This window comes from Alligator mississippiensis, chromosome 7 (genome assembly GCF_030867095.1).
Source record: "Alligator mississippiensis isolate rAllMis1 chromosome 7, rAllMis1, whole genome shotgun sequence".
Classification (NCBI taxonomy): Eukaryota; Metazoa; Chordata; order Crocodylia; family Alligatoridae; genus Alligator; species Alligator mississippiensis.
The window spans coordinates 74,784,542-74,807,127 of record NC_081830.1 but is presented as its reverse complement, the minus strand read 5'-3'; the positions used below and the strand labels follow the sequence as shown (position 1 = coordinate 74,807,127).

General features: G+C 43.0%; 2 protein-coding genes across 7 annotated transcripts in view; one reads left to right on the top strand and one right to left on the bottom strand.

Annotated features, from left to right (window-relative positions):
• Window positions 1-5,386, bottom strand: part of PRKCI (protein kinase C iota) — a 50,930-nt gene extending 45,544 nt beyond the window's left edge. The window contains exon 1 of the mRNA XM_006267721.4: window positions 5,247-5,386. Within this exon, the coding sequence (XP_006267783.1) occupies window positions 5,247-5,368 (122 nt within the window). The 5' untranslated portion in view covers window positions 5,369-5,386. The remainder of the gene's footprint in view (window positions 1-5,246) is intronic.
• Window positions 5,387-14,086: 8,700 nt separating this feature from the next.
• PHC3 (polyhomeotic homolog 3) overlaps window positions 14,087-22,586 on the top strand; it is a 123,074-nt gene continuing 114,574 nt past the window's right edge. For 5 of the 6 annotated variants that reach the window (XM_059731139.1, XM_059731137.1, XM_059731138.1 and 2 more), the window contains exons 1-4: window positions 14,087-14,189; window positions 14,949-15,020; window positions 16,997-17,138; window positions 20,269-20,427. In XM_059731139.1, coding sequence (XP_059587122.1) covers window positions 17,019-17,138; window positions 20,269-20,427 — 279 coding nt within the window. In that variant the 5' untranslated portion in view covers window positions 14,087-14,189; window positions 14,949-15,020; window positions 16,997-17,018. The remainder of the gene's footprint in view (window positions 14,190-14,948; window positions 15,021-16,996; window positions 17,139-20,268; window positions 20,428-22,586) is intronic. The other variant, XM_059731141.1, reaches the window with a different exon arrangement.

Below are 22,586 nucleotides of genomic sequence, written 5' to 3'. Positions count from 1 at the left end.
AGGATGGAGGTGAGACTGATTGGCCTGTAGTTGCTTGGATCCTCCTTCCTCCCCTTCTTGAAAATAGGGACCACATTGGCCGTTTTCCTGTCCTCCGGGACCTGGCCCATGTGCCACAAGTGCTCAAATATTCTTGCCAGTGGCTGTGCAATGACATCAGCCAGTGCCTTCAGCACCCTTGGATGGAGCTCGTCCGGGCCTGCCGACTTAAACGCATCCAGTCCTTCCAAGTGACTCTACACCATCTCAGGGTCAACACTTGGTAATCTGTCACCCTGCTGCTGCCTCTCTACAATCCCAGTGAGAGACTTGTCTTGCCCCTTGTTTAGGAACACTGAGGCAAAGAACTCATTGAAGAGTTCAGCCTTGTCCCCCCTGTCCGTCACCAATTGCTTCTGCCCATTCAGTAGTGGTCCTGGGCCTTCCTTTTACTCCCCATGTATCTGAAAAACAATTTTTTGTTATCCTTAACTTGGGATGCCATCCTCAGCTCCATGGTAGGTTTGGCCTTTCTAACTGCCTCCCTACAACTGCGAGCTGAGGAGGTATACTCCTCTTTAGTAATTTCTCCCTGTTTCCACTGCTTATATGCCTCTCTTTTTGCCCTTCCTGCTCCCTGTGTGATCTAGGGCTGGGCCACACCCCCTTCCCTCCTGCCTGGCCAGGTTGGTGCCAGGCCACTCCCCCTTCCTCCTGTGGGTTTTGGCCATGCCCCCTCTGTCTACAGGGCTGGGTCAGGACTGAGCCACCCCCCCCCCCGCCAACTGCTGGCTATAGCCCCCTTCCTCAGCAGGGCTGGATCAGGGCCAGACTTCCCCCCAGCCCCCACCATGCCTGCCCTAGGCACCAGACTGGGTCCACAGGCCAGTTCTGGGCTGTGGAGGGACAGGGTACTGCCCATCTGGACAAAGAGGTTGAGAACCACTGATTTAAAGCAGTTCTCCCCATAGCAGAAGTTTACAGTCTGGAGATTAACACTAGAAGAGCAGGTGAGGTTTTATTCCTAGCTATGTCCAAGGATCCACTGATCCTCATAACTAAATCAATTTTGTGATGAAGCAGGGACAGATATGAATATATTTATGTACATAAAAGGCATAAACACTTAAAATATTTATGTTCTCCTTCACAGAATATCATATTTGACAGACTACTCTGCTGAAAGAAATTGTGTCAAACAATGCAGAGACTTGCTGCACTATTAACTTAATAATTCATTTGGGAACACAAAGCAAAGCAATTGTTTGTGTGGTATCTTTTGACTTCTGACTTATATTAAACCATTATTTCCCCTACCTACTCACACAAGCTTCATTAATAAAAAAGAAAAGGCAAGTTAACACGTGCCACTTCTGGCATCTCATCGTAAGTATTTTCTTGTTTTTACTCACGAGGAGGCCACTTAGCCTCTACTATGCAATCCACTTTCACGCTTCTCATGTCCTCAGTGGAAGACACCATATTAATCATAAATTAGTTTTCAGATATTAAAATGAGATGTATAAACATTTTAATATTTTAGTTCATTTAGTATTTTTTCATAAATATATAGATTGAACACCAATCCTCCAAACTTATTTGTATCATAAAGTTTGTTACCCATTTCATCAAGGGTATAATTTCCACTGTATGTGGGACACAAGCATCTTTTCCCTGTCATCAAACTATGCTCTAGGTTTGATCTACATTGCAGCCTACACAGCTGAAAGGTTGATGGTATATCACAAGTCTGTTATCCATACTAGTCCCTAAACACAAGTAATACTCATTTGTGGATAATGGTTCCTTTTCAAGACTTGCCATTAGCAATGAGACATACTCTAGACTTATCTTCCCAGCAACATACATGTCACTATAATTTATGCCACTCTAAACTGTGCCTCTCCTGGTTAATTCATTTTCTTTCTACAGTACTGGGATCATATATAACACCCTAACCTGCTACAGGTAAAGCAGGAGAACAATGGCAGCTAGTGTCCTGCTGCTGTAAGGGGTGCTAAAATACACCTGAGCAATGTAAGGAAAAGGGCTATGCCCCACACTGTAGAGGAAGGCAAAACCCCACCACAGTCTATACCAATCTGATCATGGGATAAAATTCCTTCCTGACCCTCTGAATTTAGCAATCGATCCGACTCTGAGCAGGGGGTAAGATCCTCTAAACCAGGAACCCTCAAGGTTTTAGCCCAAGCAGGAACATTAGCATATCCTAGTCAAAATCCCCAGTTTGGCTACAGCTAACACCCAGTTCTGGAGTCCTTACACCTATGGATGTTGGCAAAGTCAAGTGCAGGGGTCAGCAATGCTTTTAGGTAAAAACACCCACAACCTCAACTTGTAAGATGTTGGTGTGCTAAGGGTGGATGGCAGAGGAGCCATGAGGGGCCCAATCCTTGTTGTTGCAGCACAGCCCCCTTCCCCACCCTCTGCCCCAAGGCACGCATGCCAAGCAAAATGCCTGTGTGCACCATGCTCTGGCACCTGTGCCAGGGGTTTCCTACCCTGGTATAGTGCCTCAAACTGTTCATCAAACTCATATGCTCTTTGAATTTTTGTTGAATCTCTTATGAATGCTACAGCACCATCTGAGAACCTTTGCCACTCTTTAACAAATGATCTAGGCTCTAATAAATCAGGCTGAATATGGTTAAGGTTCCCAAAAGAGCCCTCAAGTCCTACTGCAATGAGATGACTGTTTTTGCTACCTAATTCTTCAGCAACTCCAAGAGTTAAAATTCACACACTTCACAGCTGATACTCTAGCAACAAAGCCCTTGAATAGATATCTTACAACTGAGCAAAAACAGATTTTCATGAAGTTTTGATTTCACTAAAATTAAATTTCAGAAGTTTTCCTATTTACAGAGTAAACCCAGACTTTATAAAATTCTTGTCAAAAGCCAAGAGTTATGAAGAGACTTGTTTCAGGCCTGTAGCAGGCAGGGCATTAACCTGCAATGTGGTAAGAACAAAGTTCAAGACTCTGGCCTACTTGATTCAGACAAGGGACTTGACTTCCCTGGCAAGAGACCTGGGTAGACTATTTATTGCTCTAAGGCTAGAAATAGATGGCACCAAATGGAACAGATGAGGAGTGCCAGGATGCGCCTGGCATAACTGATCCACCTCACTGGGCAAAACACAGATTGCCCATTGTCCCGCCATTGATCTTGTGGGACAATGGGCAATGTGTTCCCCACTAACAGAGATGTGCCCTGGAAATCTTTGGGGCACATCTCTAACAAGGGAAACCCTAGCTTTCTCAGCTTACAGAAACTTGCCCTGGAGACCACATCAGACAGAGCTACATACACCATTGTGGTCCTGGGGCTGGAACCACGAGTGAACTGATTGGCAGCCTCAGTCCCAAGACTACACTGGAGCAATTTCCGTACTCCAGTGTGGTCCAAGGCCCAGGCCCCGCCAATAAGCTGATTGTCCGTCTCAGGTCTGGGACCATACTAGAGTGTCAATGGATGTCTGGGAAATCCCAAACAGGGGAACCCAGGCAGGTGCTCCCAGGCCTTCGGGGCCTGATCCTGCTTGCCCCAGGAATGGGAATTCTCAGGGCACATGGGATTGAGACTCTGAAACCATGGGAGTGCCAGCCCAGGGCTGCTGGAAAGCATCAGCAGCTCTGAGCTGACCACACTCTCCCACCATAAACCTAAAAGACATCTGCTGTAATAAAGCATCACAAATTGATTATAGATTTCATAAACATTAGGGCTGGAAGGGACCTTGGAAGATCACTGGGTCCAGCCCCTGCCCAAGAGGCAGGAAGTCAGCTAGGGTCAAAGAATCCCAGTAAGATAAGTGTCCAAATGTTTCTTAAAAGTGTCTGGAGTAGGTGCCTACAGGTGCTATTCCAGGCTCTGGGAACACAGATGGTAAAGAAGTTTTTTGCCTGATGTCCAGCCTAAAATGGTCTTCCAGGAGTTTGTGACCACTGGACGTTGTCTTTCGTTCGGGTGCTCTGAACAGGGGTTCCCCCAGATCCTGATGCACACCCCTTGTATACTTATAGGCTGCTACCAAGTCACAAGTTATGACCACAAGTTTTAGGCATTTGACACAAGACAAGGGGGTATGGATGTTGGTTTGCTTCGCCTTTGTACCACCATAAAAATGTCCACCCCCTGGATTTGAGCAGAAATTCTATCCCTGTGCCAAGAAACCTTCCCTGGTGAAGGTCCATCAGAACATGTACATATACATACGCAGGCATGTACATACACACTTATGTCAGCTCCAACAACTTTTTTCTGAAGAGAAAAAATTATAATTTCAAAACAGTTTCCCTAGCCAAATTCCTTGAGCAAAAGCACTGTCTCCATGCTAGCTAGGGGGCCAGAGAGTTTAAGGTCTTCAGTCCCCAAGTGTGAAGCCAGACATAAGTAAAATCGTATATTCTAGCAAGGTTTCTGATAGTTTAAGATGAGAGTCTGACAGGCTGAATGGAGCATGAGAGAATTTTTTGGAGTGCATAAAGTTAGAGGAAAATAGTGGGGGTGGGCAGGAAATGTATAAATGAGACCTTCATACAGCTCACGAGGAAGGCATTCCAGTTAGACAGCTTGTTTATAACCGGGATCATTAACGTGAGTCACAAAGGGAGTTGGTTAGTTTCAATCCTTTACTTGAACTGACAACTGCATTTACACCCAGGTGAACGGAGAGAGGCATCTCACACCGACCCGCACACAAGAAACACGTTGTTGTTCTTGTTAGCGATGAAATCTTAAATGGCTTTCAACTGCACACAATCTAAGTAATTTAACACCTCAAAATGCTCACGCAAACACCATTCAGATATTTCTTTATAAAAAATAAAAAAAAAAAGCCGGTCTACCAGAGATGCTACGGACGGAAGTGACAAGCAAAATATCACGCGTACAGCTCTATATAAACTGTCCCAATCATCGCGTGGCTTTTGGCCTTATCTTAACCGTGATTATTACATGGATTACTAAAGGGAAAGCAATGCAGGCTTAATGAAAGCACTGATGCATTTCCTCACGCTCTTAGTTCTTTATTTTTATTTGCTCATCTCTCTCCAAAGCCAAGTCTTGCCCTTGCTTAGATGGTAAGGGGGGGGGGGGTCTCTTCCCAAGCACTGTGCAAACCCCTGGAACAAAGGGCCAAGGCTCAGCGGGGGCCTGGAGGAGCCAGGGAGGGGCAGAAGGAAACGCCTCTCTTCCCAAAAATGCCGCCTGCCCCCGAACACGCGGCGCCGCCGCACTCACCCCTTGTAGTAGGCTTTGACGCGGACCTGGTGAGCGCTGTCGCCGCCGCCGCCGCCGCCGCCCAGCGACAAGTGGGACATGGTGGTACCGCCGCCGCCGCTGCCCTCCCGCTGCGTCGGCATCGCCGCGCGCCCGCCCGCCCGCCCGCCCGCCCCTGCCCTCCCGCCTCCCTCCCCGGCGGCGGCCGCTCCCGAGGGCCCGGCGCGAAGAGGCGGCGGCTACCCCCGCGCCCCGGAGCGCCTCTGCCCCGCCCCCTGCCCGCGGCCTGAACCAAGTGCTCACACCGCGGGGGGCGGGCCGCTTCGAAGGTGCTCGGGGTTAGGAGGATTCCCCCCCTCCTCAATCCACGGCAGTTGGTACAACCCAATGCCGGAGCCGTGAGGCATGATGGGACTTGTAGTCCGCCGCGCGTGCTGGACCGGTTGGGACTGAGGGGCGGGCAGTGCCGGTGCTCCTGAATCCCCGTGGATGCACGGGGACAGGGTTGCCAGGATTGCTCAGCATCGGGCCAGAGGGCAGGAAGTGAGCCAGTGATTCCCAGCCACGGCAACCCCAGCAGCCTGGAAATCCTTGCAAGGCTGCCCCCAATGTTAAGCGTGCACACGTGCTTCACCAGACAAACCCGCAGATGTCAAAGCGTTGTGACCTGTTGCGGTTTTTCCGAGTTCTTTGCAATTGTTCTAATTGTTCTAGTGTTGTTAGAATGGTTCTAATATCGTGTTAGAATTCTTCTAATATTTTTCTGGGTTGCTGGGGGTAGCTGTACTGGTCTAGGGACATGGGCAGGCAAGGTTCTTTGAGTAGATGTGATATCTTTTATTAGACCAACTGAGTAGTTGGGAAAAAAGTTCTTAGCAAGCTTTTGGGCGCAATCGCCCTTCTTCAGGCATAGGGAGTCTCTGCTGTTCCTATGCCTGAAGAAGGGCGATTGCGCCCAAAAGCTTGCTAAGAACTTTTTTCCAACTATTCAGTTGGTCTAATAAAAGATATCACATCTACTCTAATATCCTTTCTGCCATCAAAAATGGAGTGAAAACTAAAAGTTGTCATTGTTCATGGGGTGTCTCGAGTCCAAAAAGGCAAAGAACCACTGGACTAAGCTTACCCAGCTACAAAAACTTATACTAACAATGCCAAGGGTATTGCTGCTGCCGTGTAAGATTTTGTATTATACGAGCAGCAATGTGTTACAAAAAGCTGGATGTTCTCTATTTTTAATAGGAAATAGCTAAGTGTTGTTGAGAGTTTAATTATGGAGACCTCTAAGTGTGTGGGCGATTAGATAACTAGTCCTCTACAAGCTGATTATTATCGTTGGCCATCTCAGGACATTCCCACAAGACCTTGCACAGGCAGCATTTTTAGATTTTAAAATATACCTATCAGAGTACTCTGCTTGTGGCAAAGTGAGAACAGTCAGACTTCAAATTCTTCTGTTGGCTCCAATTAAACCAAGTACACGCCTCACAAAGCACTAGGTGATCCTGTTGACTTAAGTGCTTTGTTGGATTTAAGCCCAGTCCAGTTCCTGTTAACTTTAATGTCAGTTCCGCTTCCAATGCATGTGCTAAAACTGGCATCTAGAGCAGTCCATTTTCTCCTTCGAAATGTACTGTAAAGCTCCTTTTCTAGAACTGTGCTAAGAGTTACCACTGTGTTGAGTTTGTGATTGAGTCAGTTACTAAAACTGGCATGAGCTACAGTGTTCAATGCAGCAGCATTCAGGTGTAACAGGATGCAATTACAGAAATAAATTGCTCCAACAGTGTACTCAGATTTGTGAGTGAAACATCATTTGGTGAGGAACACTCTGAACTACTCCAAAAAAGTGAGCTGGTTGAGTGATCAACTGCATTATCTCTCCCCCTGCCACCATACACACCAATATGGCTTTTGGGTTGTATTTACTTCTGCAGGCAGTAAGTACAGGCAATCGATAACTTGCCAGAAGAAAACAGAAAGCTCTTTGTCAAATATTTGACACTCCACCTACTTAAACAGCTGTGGCAACAGGAGCAACAGGTTTATAGCTTATTGTTGGGAAAGGAAAACAAATCTAGAAATTTAGCTGCAAGATTGTCTAAATTCTACTTGATGACTTGCAACAAGCCAGACAGTCAATTCATTTGTTAAACACCTCAGAAAAAAATAAGGAATCCATGGACCTAACTTTCTAATAGCCAGTATTAAACAAGAGGTCTTGCATTTACCAAAGTTCCAGTAGTATGGCTACAATACTTAGAAGTCAGTCAAATGTGGTGGAATAGAAATCACAACTGGAAAACAGGCTGAAAGGCATGCACTCTTCAGGACAGATATAGAGACATAGGTGATGGAATAAGGCATGTCAATTAAGTGATTACTAAAAAGTGAGTGATTCTGCATACAAAAATCTGTTTCTGTCAAAATCACTTTGATAGTAGTAGTTTTTTCTGCAACAGGCTTAAGAATCTGACCCCTAGTGTCAGAATTTATGAAGATCATCCACTGAACTGGTGATAGAGGGTCAGTACCTGTGTGAACTTCCTCTACAAGGAGATTAGAAACAATATAGCAACTTTTCATTGGAGTTTACCTTAATTTGACCTTAATATAAATAAATACTTTCTTTCTCCTAGATATAACTGGTCTAGTGATTTTGTTTGATCATGCCCTTGTATCAGATGAGAAACCCTGACAAATCTTGTTTTTGTTGCATGTGTAATGTCATGTTTTCAGAAAATAACATATCCAGTCTTGCAGATAAATTCCACTATCACAGATTTTGGCCAACCGGATTCTGTTTTTTCTCGCCCCATTCGATTTTATAGTGCATTGGCTGCTTGTGATTGCCTTCTTTTTGTCATCATTTCTCCAAGGCAAATGCTGTTTAGACTCTGTATGTACCAGACATATGAAACAGAAGTTTGACAGCAAGGGTAAAAAAAGCAGTCCTTGTGGAGGTTTATTTTAACATTGGTGCTTCCAAAGCACGTGAATGCAAATTAAAATTGTCATAAATAATTTAAGTGATTCCAACTGGGTATTTCTTGTTTGCATTCAGGTACAGGCTGGTAAAAATAATAATATTTATTTTGTTCATTGGACACAGGTTTCTAATATGGACAAACACTAATAGTCCTAGTTTCAAAACACCATCTCGGGGCACTGGAGGTGAACTAGCTATTAGAAAATCTGAAAGTTCCTTGTAAGGCAATAACATGTCTCTCCATTTGGGCTCCCATTGTCCCTGATTACAAATCCCTGTCTTTAAAGAAAATTAGTCCTAAACCTTGTCTGATGATAAAATTGAACAAGCATTGACCTGACCAAAGGATATTATACCTTTTCACAATAGGAGATGGCTCACCCATGAAAAATGAGTCAGTACATTCAAAAGCTGTGGCTTTGTCATTGTTAACTGTGCAACCATCTGGAAAGCAGCAATTTATTTGAAAGTGTTCACCCTTGAGGCATGTTGTACATGCATAGTATGAACTGTACCTATCAGCCACTAAACAGTTATGGCAGAGGCTCTTTCTGCCCAGGGTAGTTGTCTGGAATGGGAGCTATATGACAGAACAATTTTTATAACCACTAACAGTTATTTCTAGGGATTCTTGTACAGGATACAATCTTATTGCAACATTTTTACATCCAAGTGGTAATAATATACCAGATCTTTTTACAGGTCAAGGATGTTGTTTCAGAAACCCTGGTTTCTCCTCGGAAAGCATATGATCCACCCCCCCAAGTGCTGCAGCTAAGTCATAGGCCTAGCATAGTTGTTCTTTTTAAGAACATTAGTATGGAAAACAGCTTTTGGCCCCTTCAAAAGCCATGGTCTTTGACTTCTACTGAGCTTCATGCTAAGTTTAGAGTCAATACAATGAAAGTCCAAGGCCTTTGCTCATTAGTTTACTTCTCTGAGCTATCCAGTCTACATGCAGCTTTCCTATCAGCCACCTATGGACAAGCATATTTCATAATGTTTGAATGTAAGCTTTGAAATCATTCTTCTAACCACATAGCCATAAATGTATTGACAAAGTCCAGAACACAGTCTTAACCCTTAAATTCTGCCAAGGTCTCCCTGCAATCTAGACAAGATGCAATTAGGTATATCCACATTAGTCTTTTGTCCACATCCAAAATCATAAAGAGACATGATTTTCCAATAATTTCAGGGCTCTAATGCTATTTTATATTATTTAGATCAACATGGATTTCAACACTGACCTTTATGTTTGCAGCTTTTGTCCCTGTAGAACTGAGGCATGCAGCAAATTTTGCTTGAATCACTAGGTCCATGTGTCCCTCAGGACATATTCAAGTCTTCCAAAACACCTGACAAGTCATATCTCTGGCTAAGTCCTGCTGCCTCTATACTTCTTGTGGTCAAATACAGATGGCAACAAAAACACCAGCCATGATTATTATGGCCCTACACAGCATAGCAAAAGTCATAAAAATGTCCACACAATACTGATTTTTTTTATGTACAGGATTTCATAGCAATGATTCTTGCATGTAACAGTTCAAAAGGTGTCCTAAAGTAAACAAATCCCCTTGTTTTAAAATGTCTCCAGACTGAACCTTTATTTTACGCCTTAGTGGTGCCTCCTACATGCTGTGCCAGTATGACTCCATCACTGATCATCATCTATTCTGATTGGAACCCCCCCGCAAGTTCTCATTGTAGCCCCACCTAAAAGCTCAGTAGTAGTGTGTTTCCCATCAGTCACAACTACCGTAAACCTGCCAGCAAAACACACATTATCATCAAAACTGTCCACTATACTGAGTCCACTATTTGGCTATCTGGGTTAGCTTTTAATTCTTCAGGTCCCCAGCATTTTATAACTGCTACAGTGGGTTGTACTGTCCTATTCCCCACTATCTTTGCATTATTCTGTAGCAGATTACTAACCCAGTTCAGGAAATCATCTGCATTCAGAGTACCTCTGTTTTTTGCTAATTTTATTTAATAATAAACAAAAGTGTATTGCTCTTTAACCATAGCTAAAAAATAAATCATTCAGGTCCATCCTGGGGGTAATGCTATAAAACAGTCTCTAGCGATTGAATGAAAGATTCAGTCCTGTTCAAATTTACAAAGCAAACTTCCTCATCATACAAAGTCACTCCAAACTGCTGTACTTCCCTTTGCCAGCTCACCATAACTGGAGGAGATTTTGTATTAATTTTTTCAGAACGGTCTGTGCATACTGTGTCTTCAGGAGATGGCCTTTGTGTCTGAACCTCTTGCATCCCTGCTTCCCCTGGGTCATCAGAGTTGAACACTATACTCTTAGACTACTGATACTATATTGTTGAACAATATACTGTTCAACTCTGTTACATCAGTAGTCTGAGAGTTGCCAGCCCTATGGCGAGGATCTAATTTTTTCCTCATTCATCAGCTTTTTAGTCTTTTCCACTCTTGGGATTAATCTCTCCCTTAATCTGTTGGCCAGAAAGTCTCTTACTCTTAAACCCTGTAAAATCCTGTTTTGTACTCTGACTTATTTTCCCCACACAGTACATTTTATTACTCCCAGCCTGCCTAGACTCAGATACTCCCTAGTTGTATTTACATTCTGGCTTTTATTATCCTATCTCTGTTTGGTTTGATTTCGGTACTTAATCACTTTTGTTTAGAAGTATAGATTACCCATGAAAAAAAATCACACTTCTAAAGCATTACATACATCTTTTGAAGACTAGAGATAAAAGTAAGAATTCTGAACTGCACTAAAAATACTGCCAACTGCAGAAAAGAGATACGCAATCTATCATTAAATGAGCTAGCTTATATCCTCAAAGCTTTGATCATACACCACCATTTTTGGGAAAAAGCAATTTTACTGGCATCTTTCAGTTTATAGGAGACCTTACTGTAATGTGCAAACACTCAGTCACTAGTTGGTTCTTCATTACTCCTGTAGTATCTCGTTTGGAATTAACTTCAACAAATTCACAAAAAGCTTAATTTAGCAAACACAGGTAGTTTGGGATATGGTTCAGAAGTTTCTGTTTTATGTTGATACACCAGTTCCCTTTCAAGTTGTTTTGTTCTCTTGTTCCTTCTCCTGTTTTATAAATTATTCTCTTCTCTTGTTTTAATCCAGCCTTTGTTTGAAAGGACAGTATATTAATTAAATCAGATCAAATCAAATCAAATCAATCAATGAATAAATACATCACACAGGCCCAAGTGACTTGTTTTAAAATGTCTGTTTCAAAGAAAAGCTAAGAACATTTTATCTATCTATCTATCTATCTATCTATCTATCTATCTATCTATCTATCTATACATATACGTATGAATGGACACACACACACATTTTAGGTGTAATATTTTAGTTAAATTAACTAGGAAGTCCCCTGACTTAAATGGACCTGTAAAAGTGTGTGTGTGTGTGTGTGTGTGTGTGTGCGCGTGTGTGTGTGTGTGTGTGTGTGTGTGAGAGAGAGAGAGAGAGAGAGAGAGAGAACGCATTTAGGAGTCGTCATCACTAAGGTGTAAAACAAGGAGACAGACTGGAGATATTTTAAAACAAGGGGATTTGTTTACCCTCAGATATCTTTTGAAATCTTACATGTAATATTAATTGTTATAAAAACCTAAATATAAAATATCAGCATTGTGGGGATGTTCTTATTATATTTGCCGTGCTGTGTACAGCCACAGGAATAATCATGATTGCTGTTTTTATTGCCCTCTGTATTTCAGCCCAAGGGGTATAGAAGTGGCAGATGTTATCTCTATGACTTCTGTCAGTTTTTTGCTGTATTATTTTGCTGTAGTTTAGCCAGCCCAAATGAATGGAACTGGAATGCCACTGACAAACAAACCTGCCAATACACACTGACAATGCAGATGCACAAGCTGCGTGTATATCTTTACGGCTCTGTTTAAGTTTGTGAAACCCAGTTCCCTTCCTGCGGGCTGCCTAAACCACAGTAAGATCCAGGGCACTCCCACTTAATTGTAAAACTTCATGCATTGCCCATGCCTGTCACAGGGCAGGGGCTACACAAGTATGCTCGGGAATTAGCTTAGATGGTAGAGTGTTTGCTTAGCACGCAAGAGATAGTAGGATCAATGCCTGCATTTTCCAGTGTTGCCTTTTGTCCTGGCATGCCTACACTGCAGCTGAAAGGGAGGCTGGGCTAAAGGGCCCGTCTGCTCAGAGTCCCTGTGGAAGGAGGCCACAGGCGAGAGTCTTTGGAGAAGCTCCACCTTCTCCTCTGCACCTCACAGCTGTATCAACCAGTGCATCTCAAGCAAAACTAAGGAAGTTTTTCTCCCTCTCTGCTCGGCACTGGTGAGGCTGCAGCTGGAGTTCTGGGTGCCGCACTTCAAGGATTTGGAGAAGCTTGAGAAAGTCCAGAGAAGAGCCACTCATATGATTAGAGGCCTGAAGAGGAAAGGCTGACAGATACGGGACTGCTCAGCCTGGAAAAGAGAAGACTTTGGGGGGATTTGGTGGCAGGAGGGAATCAGGGGCTAGGCGAACAACTATTCCCCAAAGCGCCCCAGGGAAAAACTAAGAGCAACGGTCATAAACTCCTAGAAGGTTTCAGACTGGATATAAGGAAAAGCTTCTTCACAGTTTGTGTGACCAGACTCTAGAATAGACTCCCAGCCAGTGTGGTGCATGCACCTACCCTGGAGATCTTCAAAACGAGACTGGACGCACACCTTGCTGGGGCTATTTGACCCCGGCAGTCTTTCCAGCCCAGAGCAGGGGGGCTGGACCCGATGATCTCACGAGGTCTCTTCTACCCCTAAACTTCTGTGAATCTGTCATGACATGTAGGGACCTCAGTGAGTCCTAAATGGGGTTTTGCTCAAAGCTGTTATGTTGTTATACGGTGTGCGCTACGATGTGATATGTGATATGATGTTGTATGTTATGTGATATTAGGTGATGTTATATGGTGTGATATATGTTGTGTGATGTTATATGATGTACTTTATGTGATATGATATGTGTGGTGTTATATGTCATGTGATATATATATATAGATATAGGTATAGATATATAGGTATAGATATGATAGGTCATATGATGTGATGCGATATGCTTATTGTTATGTGATAAGCAGGCATCCTGGTTTTCTCTGATAAAAAAATCTCCAATTTTCAGATTAAAAGTAGTAACCAAAAATCCACATTTTCCCCTGATTAAAATGAAATGCCACTAATATATCAATAGTTGGAAAAAAATCTTAATAAGCTTTCAGGTATAAAAATACCCTTCGTAATGAATACCCATTATACCCAAAAGCTTGCAAAGAAGAATTTTTTTCCAACTATTTGAGTTGTTCTAATAAAAGATAGCAGATTTACTCAAAGACCCTTGTCTGCCTATGGCCTTAGACCAACACGGCTACAACCGTTACACCACTAATGTATCTATCCATTGATCCATCTAAGACAGATAGCTCTATACAGAGAAATCGGTGTTTCGTTTTAATCACTGAAAAATGTGGATTTGGGGTTCCTTTTTTTAATCCAAAAATTGAGGGGGGAGGGGGGCTTATCAGAGAAAACCGTGATCCCCCATGCTATGTGATATATATAGATATGTATACGTGATATATCTATGTGACATGTTACGTGGTATGTGCGACATGACATACGTCCATGTTATGCCTCGTGTTATGACACGTGTGCTACAACAGGCCGAGCCGCTGCGCTGCGCAGGCGCCGACCCCACGTCCTCCCCCTTTTCGCTGCAGCTTCCACGCCGGCTGTCGACACCGCCTACAGGCGATTGAGCGACTCGGCCCCGCCCCGCGCGCAGGCCCCGCCTACCACGCCCCTGAAGGGGGCAGAGGGGAAAAAGCAGCGACCACGTGACCCCCGCGACCCCGGCCCGTCCCAGCCTCCCAGCGGCTCGACGCATGCGCAGTACCTCCCTGTGAGGGAGGAGAAAAGATGGCGGAAGCGGGGTGAGGGATCCGTTGGAGGCGAGTCCGCTGGCGGGGCGCGGGCGGGCCGGGTTGGGCCCGCGCGGAGGCGGGAAGCTTGGGCCGGAGCTCCCGTCCCTCCCCCGGCGGCGGCGCTGGGCCCGGGGTCGCGTCTGCGGCTGTGCGGCCCGGCCCGGCCTTAGCGAGGCTCCGGGGCGGCGGACAGCGCCCAGGTCGGGCGCGAAGGAGGGTGCGGGCGGCCGGGCCCCGCGCTGGGCTCCCACCTGACTCGCTCGCTTGTCACTTAAGCGCCTCAGCGGCCTGTGCCACGTTACGTGTATCGTGCCATTCCCTGGGGAAGCACGCAATGAATGGGACCCGGCCGTGCGCGCGAAGGACCTGTCGCAGGAGAAAAATGACTGTCCAGCTCTAAAAAGAGCCGGCCCATTACAAGTTAGCGCTTGACAAGGTGTAACAACTCGATAGCTGGTTGCGGTGCAGTTTTCCTTCACAGGTGTGCTTCGCACTGTCTCTGCTTTGGGTGAAGAGCCCTGCGTTTTGCAGAGTAGCTTTCTCTCGTGTTTTTGCAGTTCGAGATCATTGGTGGAAGAATAGCCTCCGTTGTAGGGCAGGGCAAAGGGGGTTGCGTTGCAGGAGGAGATGTTTAAGGACGTCCGACTGGGCCAGCCCCCTCGGTTCAATTTAGCCCTGTGCTGTTGCATGTTACATCATTGTCCAGTTTGTAAATGTATAAGCCTGGTCTTAAAACTCATTAGGGTTTGTTCTTCTTTCCTTTTAAAGCTTCAAAAATACATGATCGAGTGGAAGTATTCAGAAATGTAACTATTGCTGAGAGAGCACCATATATGAATGGTACTTTTTTTTCTTTATTTACAAGATGCCCTGTGATGACTTGTCAAAGAGAATCGAATCAGTTTTATAATTGTTATTCTTCAACAGGGAGATGTTATCCATGTGTCATAAAATACCCACCTGCTGAACTGACACATTCCCTGGGTCTTCAGCTGTAAAAAAGCATTTATTTTGGAAAACTCTCCGTGTGACCTAAATAAAGGTGTCTGTTAGCTGTCATCGATGGAAACCCTTATTCTAAGATACAACTCATAAAAGGCATAATATTATATATCACAGGGGCTAGATGTTAGTTCCATTATGTATTAAACTGTACTCTACCAAATACATAGGACCAGGGTTGGACATGTAATTCGGATGTAAGTCACTGGGTTCAGGAATAGATCATAGGCTATCCCCTAACAAAACTTTTGCTGTCTTTAGTTATGTTATGTTTTCTTCATGTAGCTACTGCATGAATTTTCAAGAAATTAATACAAGTGAAAGTTTGGAGACTAAAAGCTGTTTTTGAAAAAGTGAGATCACTTGAACTAAGGAATAACTACTAGCTCCTAGAAGTAGTAGACTGTTATCCTCTGGTGGAAGGACTGAAGTGGGAATGCACACATCCTGCCAGTCTTACCACCAATCATATGTATTAATGATGAAAAACCCAATGCGTTATTTCCCTTAGTGAGGATAATTTAGTGGAGTTGAGCAAAATTCTGTTGAAATGAACAGATATTTTAGTTGTAGCATTATGGTGAAATGCACCCATATTCTTCTCAGGAAGAAAATATTTCAAAGTTTGAATTTAAATTTAAGCAAAATGAGTGTGGTAATTTCATGAATGTTATATTTTTATTTATCAAGACAAGCAGCTTAGCTCACATGTACATTGTTGTGGTCTGCTGCATACAATTATAGCCTTTGTATTTTAACATGTAATAGGTTTCCCCTCAGTCCATGTAATAAAGGTTTATATTTCTGGAGCAGGAGGTCTGCCACCATGAAGTTCCCAGTGGCAACAGTGTGCAATAGAGTGGCCATCTAGAGCTCCACAGTTGTAGGAATCACTAGTCTAATATTTGACAAGTTACTGGGTATTGGGCAGTGCCCAGCAGAAGCTTGTTATGCTTGATAATACTTTTTTTTCTGCTGATCCCTGTAAGTTTCTAAAGGACTGCTTTCTGTGCCCTTCCACTTTTTTCTTTAAAAAGAAACTTCTCTCCTACCTCTTCCTATAAAAAGCCTTGCTTTTTTGTTGTTGTTCAGGCCTCATGGTCAATGCTTTTGTTTCATTTATAGTTTGTGTTAGAAACTGATGTTGTGTTTGTTTCAATTTTAAATAATGCTTCTATGGATAGAAGTAATCTTCAACTAATGAAGGAAGAGAGGCAGGTTAGGAAAGATCAGAAAGGCTGCAGAATTAGAGGGAATCTGTTACTTCAATTGGGAGGGGAAGAGCAGCCAGAATCGCTTATCAATGGATTTCCTCCCTAGAATGTTGCTGTGCTTCAGAAGGCATCAGAGATGTAAAGGCATTTTTTTTCTCCACAACTTTTCTGTTTCCAGAGGGCTAAAGCTGGTGATTTTGGGGGGGGAGGGGGGGGGTTGTTTGTTATTTTGTTTGTTGTTTGTTTCTGTGTTTGTTTGTTTTAAGTATCCCAGTGCAAGTGTATGAAGGGGTTAGCCAGAACTGCAGTGAAGAAGGATGTTAAAGTAGACCTCCTGCATAACTTGGTGGTTTTGCCTATGATTCCTGGATGCTTTTGATACATCTTAAATGTTTTTTCCTTTCTCTGAAGAATTTTCAATAGAAAGTCTTAACAAACTTAAAGCTGTGTCTGTGCTCAGGTTATAGAGAGAAAGAGGAATTACTTTCTTAGGAAGCAAAATGAATTGCCCATGAATATTAATTGGAAGAACTTAATTTTTTTTACTTGGTATAATCTATTCTTGTACATCTGAACTACATATATTTCAATTTCTCCTAGGCTGGAAAAACACTGCACAACTATGGAGAATGAATCAAACACAACAACGTGTTCTGCATCTACAACTACTAGCACCACCACCTCCAGGACACAGCCACCACAAATATCTGTCTACAGTGGTTCTGACCGACATGCTGTCCAGGTACTAGACTCTGAGATGCTACATACAGAGAGATGGAAAGGGGTGCTCAAACACAGGCTACATTATCTGCTTATCAAAACAGGTTGTATAGTGCTGCCTTCCAGCTAAGGTTTAACATTTAATTCTTCCTCTCTCCTGGGTCTCAGTGTCTGACTAAATAGTTTTCATGAAACACTGTTTGTTTATAAAAGGTGATTGGACTTATTAGTGGTTGAGTACACCAAGGCTGTCTGACTTTTGAGTGGCTGAGGGCCACAGATTACCCCTCTGACATTTTCTATGTGGGCTACATACCATGGTGTGGCACTATGTGGGCATCCTCCCACTGCATGGGTGCCCCACCAACTACATAGTGCCAGTGCCACTCCCCCCTGCACATTGTGTCACATGGCCTCTGCCACACTATGTGGCCCTTGCCGTACTGCATGCCCTCCTTTTCTCTCTACCCTGCTGCGCTCCTGCATTGCATAGAGTTCCCTGAGTCCCTCAGCTGCAGGCTCCCTTGGCTGTTCTGTGCTGTGCTGCCCTTCAGGGATGGGAGCAAGAAGGAGAAGCTGGAGGATGGAGCAGAGGCCTAGAAAGTCTGATGGGGGCAGGAGAAGCTGGAATGCTGGGGTAGTAAGGTCTGAATTGTGAGCCCAAGGGCCACATCTTAACCCCTCAGGGGGCTGTATGTGTCCCACAGATAGCTTACACCAGGACCATCTAACTAGCAACTGGCCTGTCTCCCCTGACTAGGAAGGACTAATGCTATACATGGTTCACTAACACAAACGTTTGTAAAGCAAACAGAAATAAAGCTGTTCCCCTGACCAGGACAGGCTACAGGGGCCCAAATGTTTTCCTTGTGCCTTTCTGCTCAGGGACTTGTCATAAGAGCCATCCTCTCCTTCCTGCAATTCTTGCCCAGTGTCCAGGTCCTTACAGGACCCACCTCATCCCTTCACAGTTAGGTTGGATAATTGAACCAAGCTGACTGATCCTCAAAGAGACAGTCCACTGTTGCACAATTCCCTCCTACAAAACTTTGTTAATCTCAGGGCAAGTTCTACAGTCTGAAGTACCCATATTTATAGTTTGCCTCTACCGCTTGTATACCTAAATATAAATGGCCTGTGTGCGTGTGCGCGTGTGTATGTGCTTTGGGGTCTCTGCACACAAATGCTTCAGGTTCTTTTCATGCTTATGGGTCATTAAGAGTAGACAGCTCCTCTCCTGCAGGATTTCCTGAAGCTGTTCTGCCAGTTGCTTATAGGTATACTGAAGAGAAGCTAGAGTTACTGAAACCTTTCCAGTTCCCCTGTGGAGCAGTGTCTGGGTATCAAGTAAGAAATTTGACTCCCTGTAACATAGTGAATTTCTTATGTTCCCATTTGGTTTCACCTGTCTTTGTTTCTTTTAAAATAGCTTGAGCAACAACAGCTGCTCACTGAATCGTTTTGCAGTCTTTTTTTTGTTATCACATACAACCAGAAGCTCATTTCTTCATAGTCTGTTCTGAGAAGTGATCATCTTCTGTCTCAGTCATTACTCGTCCATTTTATTAGGTCATAATCTTCCCAATCACTTCTTGTAATTGCTACCTCTGTCCATTTCATGTAAAGGATTTTAATTTCTTTTGAAGGAAGTTTCCTTGGCTGGTTCTCTTCTCTAGCCAGTCTCATTCCAATCAAAGTTGGAATCTTATAAATCTTGCAGTCCTTGTCACTCTTATCATAATATTTATCTTTATCCCACTCATTGTTTTCTGTGGGTTTGGAGGGTTTTGGAGATCCCTAGCTATCTTCACAAACCTCCAACCATTTGGTTTTCAAGGATGATACCTTGACTCATTGCTGTCCCAGAATGAGTAGAACCCCCAGTAATCCATTTACCGTGGTGCTGGTATTCAGCTGCAGACTGCACCTCCTTCTGTTTCTTTTGCCTCCCCAGAAGCTGCAGGGGGGTTCCCTGCTCTGCTTTTTAGTATTTCTGTTGTATCATTGGCCCTAGGAATATAATGTCCTTCATCCTGTCCCCCGAAAGTGAGGGCATGATGGGCTTGGAGAGAGATGTTTCCTTGCTGCCTCCATTTTTTCTATAGCTATTTTGATTTCTTCTCTTCTCAGGGCCAGTCATCCCTGTGCATTTTCCAGCACTTTTAAATTGCCAGACTCCCTCCCCAGTCAAGGAGGGACCAGCAGTAAACTCAGTATTTTTTCACATTCTCCCTGCAGGACCTAGTTTATTAATGCACAAAGAGAAACTTGCAGAATAACATGAAAAAACCCCACTGACCAGAACTAGCTGGCGGGGCCCAAAAACCTTTCCCCCTGCATCCCTCCAGGACCCTCCATAGAAGTGAACCATCCTTCTACTGTCCTTCCCCCAATTGAGCTCTTGGCCCTTCACTGTGGGGTCTGATAGTCACAGAAGACTTTTTTTTAAGCTCTGTGGTCCTTAAAGGAGTGAAACACCTTTTTACAAATAAAAATGTTACTGTTATACAGACTAGATGTATTATGTTTCTTATAGATATGTAGTGGAATTTATTAATTGCCTTAAAAATACCAAGAGTCCCTGGAACCACAGTCTTCTATGCTAGCAGGGTCAGTTCAGCTCTGCACTATTTAGTGTATTGTACAAGTTAGTTTTTTTTCTGATCAGACTTTAAAAACCAAAATGCTCAATGTGTAGATAATAATATTGAAATCCTGGCACCATTGAAGTAGCGACTTCAGTAGGGCCAGGAGTTTATTTTAAAGGTCCTGTAATACATTTCTTTAAGCAGGAGTTTGCCTCGGTGTTTTTTGCTTCCTTATTTATCTTCAGTCTCCTGCTGTTGTCCAACGTTTTGTGCCAGTTATCCACTTGGCAATTGTCCTATGCTCCAGGAGAACCAGCTTTCAGTGATGCAGTGTTTAAATGTAACTTGTAAAATGACTTAAATCAAAGAACAGGCTACTTCTGTAGGCCAGAACATGTATGTTAGCCGCATTTTATAATTTACTTGAAGAGCGGTTGTTATTTGGGGACTTTAGCATTATGTAGCTGGAGGAGAGTTTTATGTCCTCTCTAGGATAAATTTCTATAATAGTATCCATAAGATGTTGATTTCATAGTTGTCTAATTACGTATTGGTATATTGCAGGTCATTCAGCAGGCCTTGCATCGTCCCCCTAGCTCGGCTGCTCAGTACCTTCAGCAGATGTATGCAGCCCAACAGCAGCATCTGATGCTGCAGACTGCTGCTTTGCAACAGCAGCACTTAAGTAGCACCCAGTTTCAGAGTCTGGCAGCTGTTCCACAGGTGAGAGACTGAAGCACGTTGGAAAGTAATGCTCTAGGACTGAAAAATTAAACTGCTACCAAGCCTAAAGCTTAAGTGCCTGATACTTAACATATCACAGTTAAGTGTAGCATTTTAATGACTTGATTCTTTTAAATGATCTCTGTTATGCACTGCCAACACACTTGAGCATTTTGTGTATTTTCATAAAAGTCTCTTGCACCATACAAATAATTGCATAAGCAGTAAAAAAAATCTCAGTGATAACAGAAAAAAAAGCCAGATGCCTCCACTCTTCAGCCTTCCTTCTTTCTAAAAGTTTATGCTGAGGGAATGAACTTAACACATACCTCAGAAGAGATAAGATATAAAACATTATTGTATTTATTTTGATAATTCATTGTGTTTTACTATGGCATGAAGTTACTTTATAAGTAACAGCAAATTTCAGTTATAACCTTGACATTGGAAAAGAAAGAAGTTTAAAAAAAGAGCACTTTATTCTCATTTGCAAAGGCTGTATCACTAATGCATATGTTAGGCCTCTTCAATACTTACTGAAGTCAAGGTAAAATTTTCTGTTGACCTCAAAGGACACTGGATTGGGACCAATGTTCTGGAGAAAGAGGTAAGTACTATCATTTAACATGTGGAGAAACTGAGTTAAAGATTTCAAGGCTATAAACTGTTGTTAGAGATTGGATTAAGGCTGGAGAGTTCTTAGCTCCCACTTCTGTGGCTTTTCTGCTGGCTGATGTGGATGTGTTGGCTTATGAATGTTTCTTCTACCCCCTTCACCCCAACTTGTGTATTTACAAAAAAATCAGATGTATGTACAAATATGTACACATTTACATTGGAAAGCAAATCATAGGCCTAAAATAATTCTGAATGATTTAAAAGGCTAATAATCAGCTGGCTGTTGTCTGAGAGAGAATTGTGTGATTTATATGAGGAAAGGCTGAAAGAACTAGAGTTATTAGTCTGGAGACTATGAGACTTGAGGGAGGGGGAGCTTTGATAACAGCCTGCAAATATCTGACGTGTGACTGGAGATGGACTTTTTCCTGTGGCTGTAGGGCATGGGACTAGAAGCAATGGCCTCAAACTTGCAGAAATTTAGGTTGGAGTTAGGGTGAACTTTCTGGCTACAAGGCTGGTTAAGCATTGGAACAGGCTACATAGTGAAGCTGTGGGATCTCCATCCCTGGAAGTTTTCAAGAACAGGTTGAACAGACACTTGATTGGAATGATTTAGTCAGGGATGATTTTGCCTTGAGCAGTGTGCTGTACTAGATGACCTCATGATGTCCCTTCCTGTCCCATTTTCCCATGATCTGGATCTAAATTTGTCAAGACTCAGCAGAAGGTAACGAATGCTGCGTGCGTATTCAGTAAGGAGCCTAGTATTTAAGGAAATGGACTGATATCTGTATTCGGAACTTAATCTTGAAGTTCTTACTCCAGGAGGCCTACATTAAAATTGGGGGATGAGGTGTGACTTCTTGTATGAGGAAAACAGGATTGCGTTCTTAATTAGTCTGAAGATTGTGTTTCCTTGACGTTCATCTACGTTTTAGACTTTTGTCCGTTTTGCAGGTAACACAAAGCAAAGCAGAACTAGCCATAATCAATAAAGGTGATTATTCTTAAACATGCTTTAGGGGATGGGGTGGGGTATCCAACAATATTAAAAGAAAAATTACATTTATGAGTATTTGTGATAGAAGCTATAAACATTTAGGAAAAATTTATTTATCTGATCTGTTACTAATTAAACATACCGCTGGTGGAAAAGCCCCAAATTATCTCAGTAGGATTTTATTGTAGTATTAGAATCTGTATGCTAGCAAAACTATAATAAATACAGTTACAGTAATGTATTAATGGTCTGGTAATTTAGAATTAAAAGGGTGATGTTTGTCTTGTATGTCAGGATTTTTTTTTTTTTAGCTTGCCCATAAAAAATGTATCTCCTTGAAACAAAGAAAGAGATTTCTTTCTCTCTCAGGCTTCAAGATATTTTAATCATTTTACAGTGCTAAATGCCAACACATTAAATATTTAAGCAGTTTTGGATATATACAGATAGAAAATCAAACATCTTGCCTATAAACCCAGGGGACTAAATTCAGTGACCAGAGAGGCCGCCTCCTAGTTTGTTCCTGTATTTAGCAGTT